Source organism: Centroberyx gerrardi, chromosome 11 (genome assembly GCF_048128805.1).
Source record: "Centroberyx gerrardi isolate f3 chromosome 11, fCenGer3.hap1.cur.20231027, whole genome shotgun sequence".
NCBI classification, from domain to species: domain Eukaryota; kingdom Metazoa; phylum Chordata; class Actinopteri; order Beryciformes; family Berycidae; genus Centroberyx; species Centroberyx gerrardi.
Genome location: NC_136007.1, coordinates 8,119,034 through 8,130,837, shown reverse-complemented (window position 1 = coordinate 8,130,837; position 11,804 = coordinate 8,119,034). Strand labels below are relative to the sequence as shown.

At 40.0% G+C, this 11,804-nt stretch overlaps 1 protein-coding gene across 1 annotated transcript in view; it reads left to right on the top strand.

Moving 5' to 3' along the window:
* The first annotated feature begins 452 nt into the window (after positions 1-452).
* The window catches only part of LOC139917571 (organic cation/carnitine transporter 2-like), a 13,220-nt gene continuing 1,868 nt past the window's right edge, over positions 453-11,804 (top strand). Inside the window, exons 1-8 of the mRNA XM_071906714.2 lie at positions 453-659; positions 1,222-1,404; positions 2,989-3,092; positions 8,140-8,294; positions 8,648-8,819; positions 9,071-9,197; positions 9,748-9,854; positions 11,276-11,490. Coding sequence (XP_071762815.2) covers positions 453-659; positions 1,222-1,404; positions 2,989-3,092; positions 8,140-8,294; positions 8,648-8,819; positions 9,071-9,197; positions 9,748-9,854; positions 11,276-11,490 — 1,270 coding nt within the window. The remainder of the gene's footprint in view (positions 660-1,221; positions 1,405-2,988; positions 3,093-8,139; positions 8,295-8,647; positions 8,820-9,070; positions 9,198-9,747; positions 9,855-11,275; positions 11,491-11,804) is intronic.

Here is an 11,804-nt window from a genome sequence, read left to right as displayed (position 1 = left end):
CGATCACTCAACTTGTGTCAACATAATGTCACTTGAAACAAGTTCATTTGCTCTGAAAACAAGTGACATCTCACGCTATTGGCAGTTTTTTTCACTTGTTTTAAGAAAAATTTGATTTTTAGACTCAGTACGAGACTAAATCCCTTTTTGCAGTGTGTTTATATCATCGTGGCAATCATTAAGTGAAGTGCTGCAGATGCTTGGATCTCAGTCAGAGGAGATTGCCTTTCATGTCTGGTGCCAGTAATCCAGTGCAGCCACAGACAATAGCCAGCATGTATACTTTGTCCATAAGGTTTCTTGCAACTGTGATGCAAGTTTAGTTTAGATACACAGTGTGTGGCATATTGTAGTACAGGATAAAGACTTCAGATTGGGCAAAAGACATTAAGACATTTATAGGAAGACAGTAGACAGACCAAAAGTAGTAGGGAGAGGAGGATTCTGGGACTATGAAGGACTATGATGAGGCCACAGCCTTCCTGGGACAGTGGGGATGTTTCCAGCAGACGGTCTTCTTCCTGCTCTGTGCCAGCACCATCCCCAATGGATTCAGTGCTTTCTCCGTTATCTTCCTGGCTGACATTCCTCGCCACCACTGCCTGGTTCCTGAGGTCAACCTGACCCAAGAGTGGCGCAAGGCTATCATCCCAATAGAGGTGAGCATGTGACCTCAAGGCATAATAAAAGACCTTTTATGAATTTTTTTCTTAGCCTCAAAACACCCAACCCAAATAAGAAATTACTAAAATATTCCCGTGGGGACTTGGCATGGTATCTCTATATTACTCCTATAGGAACTTGTAGTTTAGACTTCTGTTTGCTTTGATATTTGTATATATCCTAAAATGTATTATATGATTACTAGCACACTGTTTCATTAAGGGTTGATGGACAAGGTGGAGAATAAACATTGGAGAGACTTTTTTGGGATAGGCATAAGCAAGTCCACACGTATTCACGTACACAGCTGATAAAGCAGCAACACTTTACAATGGCCATATCTTTGGGTTAAGATATGGAAAGGTATTGTAAGGACACAATAAAACCGTATTTTATTGTGCTGTGTATTTTATTCAGCACTGTGTTGCCTACTGCCTGATATTGCATCACAATTTTATCACATTTCCTTACACAGTATTGTTGTGTTCTTACGATACAGGAATAATACCTTTGCAGGTGAAATGTTACCGATAAAGTTTGTGTTGATGTGACTGTGAGGTGGTGAACGGTGAAGAGGAGCTGAGCAAGTGCAGCAGGTATCGGCTGGATGTGGTCAGAAACCTGTCTGCTCGGGGATTCGTTCCTGGAAGGGACGTCAACCTCACTGAACTGGGGCAGGAGGGCTGTTTGGACGGATGGAGCTACAGCAGAGACATCTACCAATCCACCATCGTCTCTGAGGTCAGTGTGTGTGTACGTGTAGTGGTTGAAGGAGGAGGAGCGGTTGTAGTAGTAGTAGTAGTGGCGGTAGTATGTTTTAGTACTTGTGGAAGAAAATTTAACATACATGTAACAGCTTAACTGGTCTCCCTCGGGGAATGCACTGTTTCATGATGAATGGTTACCTCACTGTAACCTTTGGGCCATAACTTACTAGGCCAGAGGTCTCTTGTCACAAGTGGCTCCTGGATGTCCCAGACTATCTGTAGATTCTCTAAACTAAGACATAACATATGATGCTGTAACCCTTTTCTGTGACCTGTTCCCATGTCAGCACATTCTGTGCGTCCTTGGAAGATACATTGAGACCAGCGCAAATCTATTCTCCTTTGAAGAAGTGTATGTAGCCTATGTGCTGTGTGCATCTCTTCCTCTCATGAGACTCCTTTTAATAAATATATACTCAAGTAAGACGAACCTCTGACTCCAGAACTTTTTTCTCAACAGTAGTAATAGTACTAGTAGCAATAGCAGTGTTAGTAGTAGTAGTAGTTGTAACATGACTTCCATGATCCCACAGTAGGAAATTCCTTATCGTAATCTTTATCAATTCTTTCTCAGTTGGTTTTGATATGAGAATTATTGGTGAGGAAAATGAGAAAGTAATGCAGCTGTATCGATTACTAATTAGAAATAAAATAACATTGGGATCAAAAGGGGACAATAACTTGCTAATCCAAACATTGAAACGTAGGATGCTCTTAAACAGACTTCGGGGCCTGGCCCCCATACAAACAGCATGATTGACAACTGGCACCTAAACTGCACAGAAATAATAGGAATTACTGTTTTTTTTCACAAAATACACCGTCGGGGTGAAAGATATGACTTACATGAAGAGACAAGTTAAAGAGAGATATTTAAGCCATGAGATAAATATGAATCCTGTTAAAGGAGTGCAACAAAATTGGAAGTTGTTCCTAATGTTTTGTACACTGAGAACACAAGATACTACATGTTTATTTGACATACATTATCATTTTATGAGGAGATTTTGCATTGAAAGACTCTAAAAGCAAAGAAAAGGGGGAGTGCACATTGCAGTATTTTATTTTTCTAATCGGTCAAAATGAAAATCAGAATTCAGGGCTGTCAATACTAGTAGTTGACTCTTCATGGATTTATACAGAGATATGGGAGCTATAAAGAGAAAATGTTTTACCAAAGCGTAATATTGCTTTAAGTGGTAATTGGACACACTGAAGAATGGATTAAAGTCAGAGAAGTCTTGAGATCTTTTACAGTGCATGCCCACTTCAGAGTTATAGGTCTACACGCACAATATTAGGACCACCTTTCCCCACCTTGTTGCAATTGTCTCAATGTATAAAAATACTTCTTTAATCTGTCTGCAACCCATCACCAATATTCCCCCTTCATGACTGAAGTGGGTTTAAATCAATAAAGGATCATAACATTAACATGGATTCCCCTGGTCAATCAATGCATTTCATTGTTTCTAGTATTTTATACCATCAGTGTAGATAGAACTTTGTTCTATCATCATTTTTTTTTAAATGTCTCCTTAATGCACCGGTCTTCCAGTTTGACCTGGTGTGCAGTGAGCAGTGGAAGCAGCCGTTCACCTCCACAGTTTACTTCCTGGGAGTGCTTTTTGGATCCTTCTTCTCAGGACAGCTCTCAGACAGGTACTGAAAACACAAGCACAATGTGATATGAGATGAGATGATATGATATGATATGAGATGATATGATATGATATGATATGATATGTTGCAATGCAGTACGAAACGATACAATATGATATGAATTGGTACGATATGACATGATACAATATGAAACAATATGATATATGATATGATATGATATGATATGAGATGATATGAGATGATATGATACATTGCGATACCATATCATATCATACCATACAATACCATATGGTACTATACGATACAATTCGATACAATACGAAACGATACAAAAGGCTACAATATGAAACAAAGCAATACAAAACAAAGCAATACGAAACGATACAATATGGTACAATACGACATGATACGATACGAAAAGAAACAACACATATCATTTATAAAAGTTATAAAAGGGTATATATATACAGTATATATTTTGTCGGAAAGTATTTTGATACACATTACATTGGTTTTTCTTATCTGCCAAGTAGAAATGTAGTAATATCCAAAAGTAATTAAATACTCATTTCAAAAAGATGTGAAAATACCGTCTATGGATAATGGTTGAATCGAAAGCTTAACAGCAGTAAATGAAATTTGCATTGATCGCACTTTTCAAAAGTCTCTTTACAATCCCCTCTTTACATCTTAAAAGGGGAATATCATCACTTTTTTTTTTTTAAACAGTATGTTTATTCTCTTTAAACAACATAGTTATAAGACAAGACATACCTTACACAAACTTACATCAAAAGTATATATAACTGAGGCAAAGACAAGACAGAGAAAAAAAAAAAAAAAATTTGGGCAGGAGCAACATTATCCTAGAAACATCAGTTTAAGAGGTATTTTAAAGCGGCCCACAGATGATCACCGGCAAAATGTCTCTGTGCTATTTATTCATTTATTTATCTATTTATTTATTTATTTATTTTTTTAACATCACATTAAAAAACTATAGACACCTGTGCCGTATCTGGCGGAGAGCAAAGAGCAAATCAGTGATCATGTGTAGTCCCCTAACTGTTAATCAGATCTCTCATTGATTCCCATTGTCATCACTTCGTAGCATATCCGACACATTAACATTCCCTAACAGTTGGGTAAAAGGGCCCCAAACCCTATCAAAGGTTTCACTTTTCCTTTTCAGAATATAAGTTATCTTCTCCATAGCACAACAATTACTCATTTCCCTAAGCCATTGGCCCACCTGTGGTCTTTGAATATTCTTCCATGATAAGGCGATCGAACGCTTCGCTTGGAGCAAACACATATCCATAAGAATTTGTTTATTCCTTGATATGACTAGGGTGGCAGGATATAACCCCAAAATAAACATTTTAGGATCAAGAGGTAGCTTTACATCTAGCATTTTGTGTATTATTCATGAGATCTCGCACCAAAAAGTTGCAATCTCTTTGCAATCCCACATGCAGAGAAAAAGTGTGCCTTTAGACTGTTCACATTTAATACAAATATCTGGAACATTATTATTAAACTGATGTAATCTAGCTGGTGTTATGTAAGTGCGCATCAGCCAGTTGTATTGTAACAATCTTAATCTCGTATTCGCAGTTTGTCTATGTGCCTCAGCACATATCACACCCCAGTCATCCAAGGAAATATCCTCCTGTATATCTTCCTTCCAGGCTTTAAGCCAGTCAGTAGAGGATTCAGATGAGTTAGAAACCAACAAGTCATATAACACTGAAATACGCCCTTTACCATGACAATTATCAGAGATCAATCGTTCCATTTCAGAAAGACGTGGAGGAGTTAATAATTGATTACGGGATGCAGTTATAAAGCTTCTTAGCTTTGATCCTACCCTTCTTAGAGTAGGACCATAATTGGCTTGAACAGTTCTTCCCACATCAGGAACTATGTGTATACCTAGATAGGTAAAATTATCTGTTGAGTTAAATGAGGAAATATGATCAATAGTACTGCATGACGTCATCTGCAAATAGAGCTATGCGATGATCTATCTGTCCTAACCTGACACCGGAGATACCCTTGTGTGTCCTAATTGCCATGACGAAGAGTTCTATGGCTAATGTAAATAGGAGGGGTGACAAAGGGCACCCTTGTCGGACCCCCCTATTGATATTAAATGGTTGAGAAATAACATTGTTAGTCAGAATTTCAGCTGTGGGTTGAGTGTACAGTAACCTTACCCATTTACAAAACACGGTCCCAAATTCAAACCGGTCTAGTGTCGCGAAAAGAAAAGGCCATTCAATTCTGTCAAACGGCTTTTCGGCATCAACTGATAGCAGAGCCGTATCTGGCGCATCCTTCCTTTCATGTAATATATTTAACACTCTCCGTACATTATGAAGGCCTTGTCTCCCTTTAACAAATCAATTTTGATCCAACTCTATAATACCTGGGAGAACAGACTTTCACTTGATCGGTATGTGTGTAACCAAGTCTCGCTCAAGTCTCGCGAGAGTTGAGTTGTTGCAGGAAGTTACACACAGACCGGATCAAGCGAAAGGTAAAGAAAAACGTTTCATTTCTCTGTAGGGTCCTTTCCATAATGTTGTCAGACACTTATAATAACAATCTGAGCCTGTCAGTGGCAAAAACAAGCACTTTTAGTGGACGTACATTGACGGTGTGATTTGCCCCGTCGGATTACATTGCAGCTCGTTTCACGGCTGCCGGCTGAAGCGATCTCGCTCAATACTGGACCAATTTAAAAAAAAATTGTCCCCTTTAGTCACTTAGACACAAAAAGATGGGAAAATAGGGTCCAGGTTGATACTGAAGTTACCCTTTAAATCCTTCATAAAATTTAATATAGATTTTCTAGCTCTAGTATGAGATGTAGGCTATCCGAACCAGTAGACTTGTCTTTTAGTGGGTCCAGGGCGACATTAAAATCACCCCCTATAATGAAATTGCCTGGGAGCGTTGATAAGGTCAGGAATAAATTATCAAAAAATTTAGGGTCGTCCTCATTGGGACCATATACATTCACTAAGTTAAGTTTCTCGTACAATAAGATGCCCTGAAGTGTAATGTATCTACCCTTGGGATCGATTATTGAGTTTACTACTTGAAATGGGATTGTTTTATGAATTAAAATTAAAACTCCTCGGGCATGGGAACTATAGGAGGCTGAAAACACTTGTCCTGCCACCTTTTTTGAATTTTTGATATATCACACGGCATCATATGAGATTCCTGCAGAAAAACTATGTTTGAGTGTTTTTGTTTCAATCTACTAAGTACCTGCTTCACTTTAGTCAATTTACCTAAACCCCTGCAATTCCATGATGTGACCTTAACCTTCATAGATCTAGACATACCTCAATCTCAATATGCTTTGTTTTACAGTTTGTTGTCCTGTGACTGTACAGTATTATATGGATATTCATTGTTGCCCTAACAAAATAAAAGTAAAAAGACATGTATTCTAACACACCCATAAAACCCAAAACCTCTAACATACATTTCCCCCTGAGATCTATATATAAATCTCCCCACCCTTGTAACACCTCCGACATGGCCAACCGATCACCAGACCCACACACTCTGAGGGGCTGTCCCTATCACCTCCTGCATCCCCCCGCCAGCGGGCTACAAATTCCCCTTAGTAAGTTAACATTTTAAGAACCCAATTGTCCCCACATAGATTCAATAGCAGTTACTGTGCTCTGAACATGTTCCAACAAATGGATGAGCTATTGAGCTTACCTATCAAAAAGTAGACAAATTGGTATCGGGGCAAGCCGCCCTGTCCACCATCCACGGAAGCGTCGCTCGGTGCTGTTCACCTAACTCCAATTTCCAAGTTCGGTTTACAAAACATATCCAAACAAATGAATGAGATACCGTTAGTCAGGTTGCTAATCAGGAAGAAGAATATGTAGGGGAGAATATGTATGACTTTATTCTCAGAATTCTGACTTTAAACTCAGAATTCTTACTTTAAACTCAGAACTCAAATAATTTTTTCACATGTGGCCCTAATCCTCTTCCGTAAAGATCTCTGTCTCTGATGGGTTGTCAAAAAAGTGAGACCGACCGTCACATGTAACCCTCAGTCTCGTTGGGAAAACGATTCCATACTGGACGTCCAACTCCCGCAGCTTGCGTTTGACTCCATCGAATCTCCTCCGTTGTTTATGAAACTCTGCAGAGACACCAGGGAACAGCATCACTTGGCGATCTTTGTAGAGGACTTTATCCATTTGTCTTGCAGCATTCTGGACGCGGACTTTATCTTTGTAGTTTAGGAACTTCATGATGAGCGGTCTGGGAGGACCATTTCCAACAGGTTTTGGTCCAGAGAGTCGGTGGGCACGCTCGATAACCATAGGAGAAGCAAGCGGTGTGAATCCCAAGGCTTCGGGGAGCCATGATTCCAGGAATGCGCAAGCATCGTTCCCCTCTGCAGAATCTGGTAGATTTATCATCCGTAAATTGGATCTTCTGCTCCTGTTCTCATAGCTGTCCAGTTTTGAGGTAACGTAAGCGTTGTAACTTTCTCTTCCAGGCTCTTGGCTCTTCTCTGTAGGGATACAACGTCGTCTTCGGTGTTTGATATACGCTCCTCTGACTCGGCGATTCTATTCTGACAACTCATCAGCTCGCTTTTAATGCTATTGATGGCTGAAAGTACCCCATCCAGTTTGGATGAAAACTCTGTCTTCAAACCGTTGACTGCTTGTAAGATAGCGTTGTTGTTGTCTAAGATAGCATTAGCTTCTGAGCTATCCTCGCTCTCCTTGCTAGCTGGGAAGTTTTCGTCTTGTAGCATAGCGTCGTCACTTGCTTCGTCTTCATTCGAGGTTTCTGTCTTTTTAGGGCGATGTTTTGCAGTTTTCAGCGGCATATTGTGTGTTGGGGGGGTTTGGAATCAGATATCCTGCAATTTTAGGTGGATTCAGATGATTTAAAATAGGATTTACATAGGAATTGTAACCGGGCTAGGGAGCTTCAACCTCTCAGCTCAGCGTCATACCCGGAAGTCCAATATCATCACATTTTGTCTAATGTTGCTGTTATTTTATTGTTGGGCATCCCATGATAGATTTGGAAGGAAGCCAGTTCTCTTTGCAACCATGGCAGTTCAGACGATTTTTACTTTTGTGCAAGTCTTCTCCCCTTCCTGGACGGTGTTCTCCATCCTCTTCTTCGCCACTGGTTTGGGACAAATCTCCAACTATGTGGCTGCTTTCGTGCTGGGTATGTGTGAACATCTCATGCTTTAATTATCTGAATAATATTTTCCTATATAGGAAGTAGGAACAGATTAAAACTGACAAAATAACCCTGGTATTGACATCAGTATGATCAGAATGAATGTGGGAGAAAAATGTAATTTGTGTGAAATGTATTTGCAAATAAAGAAAATGCAAGATTTATCAGTGTTTTTGGATCATCCTGATGATATTCAGTACATTTGTCAAACCATCCAATGAAACGGAGAAGGCAAAGTAACATATACAGTAAGTCTCCTTGTATGCTTGTCTCTCTTTCTCTCACTCACATTCTCTGCATGTGTCTCCCTCTCTTTCTGTCTTTCTCTCTCCCTGCAGGCACTGAGATCCTGGCAGGCAATGTCCGTGTCCTGTACGCCTCTCTGGGTGTGTGCATCTGCTTTGCCTTTGGCTACATGATGCTTCCTCTCTTTGCTTACTTTATAAGGGACTGGAAATCTCTCCTGCTGACTATGTCTCTGCCTGGCCTGGTCTACATCCCTCTCTGGTGGTGGGTTGCACTCATTACATTCTCATTGCGTTAGATTACATTGCACTTCTGTCAGATGCAAAGTACTATTTATTCAGCTAAGCTTTTGGTCAATGGACCTTCATCAGAGCATGTCTGCACTACCAAAGGAGCTTTAGAGAAGTAAACAAACTATATGTATAGGTCAACCTTTGTTTTTATGTTTTAGTCCCTATGATTCAGCCATTTCAAGCCTGAACCCCTCTCTCTATCTCTGTCCCATAATGAGGCAGGTTCATCCCAGAGTCTCCTCGCTGGCTGCTCTCTCAGGGAAGAGTGGAGGAGGCAGAGGCCATAGTGAGAAACGCTGCTAAGAAGAACAAAGTTGAGGCTCCACAAGTCATCTTTGAAGATTACGATGTAGGTTGGCTTTGACGTAAACTTAAAGCACACAGGAGTTAGCACAGGCCTTTTGACAGGGGCCCAAGCACAAAAAGTTCCACCAGAATCAGAATAATATTTGCAATATTTGCACATGTATTGATCTTCTTTGATAAACACTTGATCTAAAAGTTAGTTTGCATGATTGCATGTAATGTGGGTAAATTTAGCAGATTTGTTGATTAGATTAACTACTTGAATGTGTTGTATAGCAAAATTAATTCCGTCTTTATGAATTTATTTTGGCTAGATGATTATGAAAAACGGAAACTATGTTTTAGAAAGGGTAGTTTCCATATTGCTCGCTTCATTTGTAAAGCATGGGGGAAAAAAGGCAGGATATTTTGTTTATGTGATATCTGAGTTTGCTGAATCTTTTCTTTTTTATGATGTTGTACACCCATGGAACTCCTTGGTAGTGTCATGTAAGTCTGTGTGGGCTGGGCACCTTGTGTGTATGACACTTCATTAAACTAATTAATCAATCAATCAATAGAGTAGATTCATAGTGAGGTTTTGTATCCTTCAGACTGATATGGCAAATATCAACTTTAAGCCGGAGGAACGCCACACTGTTCTTGACTTGGTGCGAACCAGCAACATCAGAACCACAACACTCATTCTCTTCTTGGTGTGGTGAGTATTCAGTACACTTACAGTACCAATTAAGAGTTTCACATACATATACCAGTTTCAGAAGTGCAGGGCAGCAGATCCGGTGCCCATTGAGCTGATAGGGGGGGTCAGTGTCTAGCTCAGGGACAGATTGTCAGGATTTGCCCTACTATTTACTGTTCCTACAATTTTGGCAGTAGTGGAGATGATGGTGGTAGTGGTGGTGATGGTCTTGTTTGGGGTCCCTTCACACCCTCAATTTTCAAGATTTTGTTTTCCAAATATAGCTCAGTCGACTACTGTCCTCTGTTGTCACTAAATATTGACATTTGATATTCTGTACACATTCTCCTTTGGTCAAAGTTGTTTCCTTCTTTGCTATGACACTATGAATGCTATGAATCTTTGAGGAATTTGCATCACTGAACTTTGGGTTAGTGAAATGTACGTAATCATTTCACTAACCCAAAGTTCAGTGATGCAAATTCCTCAAAGATTTATTATCCAGGGCTTTCGCCAGTCCATGTGACAGTTGTGTGAAATGCATGATCCACATACAGTAGCTGAAACAACTGTTCTGAGATGTAAACTGACATCGTGGTTCTCACGTGTTACGTCTGATTATGTGACAGTGCGTGAGGCCGGCCTTTTTACAACTATACTACAGTACAACCAACCTTTCTCACTCATTGAACTTCGGTGGTCTATCTTCAACAAGGCTGTTAAAAGATAACAAATTCAAAGAATACTTAGTAAAGCCAAAGGGTTGGGACATAATGACGTCTAGTTCATTGAAGGTGACAAAACTCTGTAAGCTGTTAATACAGTATGTCCCTGCACTAAGGTTAACAAGATACAATATATTCCTATACATTTATAGTGTTTCTGAAGTAAGCACACCCTATCCACCAATTTAATACAAGCTGTTATCAAAGGAGTCCTGAAAAGCAAATGCGTAGGTGCCTTTTCAGACCTCCTTCTTGCGCTTTGTTTTGGTTTGTGTGTTAGGGAATCAAATAAATTGGAATAAATCCATTCTACACCTATCCATTCATTCCTTTATCCATCTATCCATCAACTAAGTCCATCTGTTCAGTTGATCTTCTGTCTCTCAGTATATCCATCCATTTGTCCATCTATCCACTGCAGTGGTCTCTAACTATGTGCCACTGAGAGACATTTGTATGTAGGTTTCCATTCCAAACAAACACTACAGCAACTTCAAAGTTACATGTGAAACCCCACATGTGGATTCAAAGCACATGTGCTTTTTGGACACATGTTGGTTTTCTTATGTGAACATGTGAAATGTTCTTGTGAAATACTGAATAGTTTTCAGCCTCTAGGCCTCCTCTTACAATCAAATGAAACAACCTGAGAAGGAAAAACTACTATACTATATTCTCTATATATCTATATTCTCTGCTCTGTATCTTGCCCAGGTTCACTCTGAGTACCGGCTACTTCGGCCTGTCCCTGAACACATCCCGTCTCCATGGCAACCCCTATCTCAGCTGTTTCATCTCGGCAGCCATCGAGGTGCCGGCATACATTTTCAGCTGGCTGACGCTGCGGTGTCTTCCCCGGCGGCTGTCTGCCGCTGGCACCATGCTGCTGGGAGGACTGTCACTCTACTTCATTCAACTGGTGCCTCCAAGTGAGTGACAAGGCAGGTCTCTCTGAAAAAAGAGACACTCAAGATTATAAGAGACTGAGAGGGTTCCCAGACATCAGCCGACTTGCAGCGGGAATCCCTCTCACGTTGTCTCAAATTATCATATTATCACATTCTGCTGTTGTACTTCTTTTAACTGCCCCAGAAAAGAGCATCAGCTAAATGCATGTCAGAATATATTCTGACAGGGAACATCAGTATGAACATTTTATGTTGTTTTCACTCACAGATAATGTTTTTTCACTGCATTTTCTCATCACCATCTGGAAGTCAACATAAACTTAGTTGTCTATAAG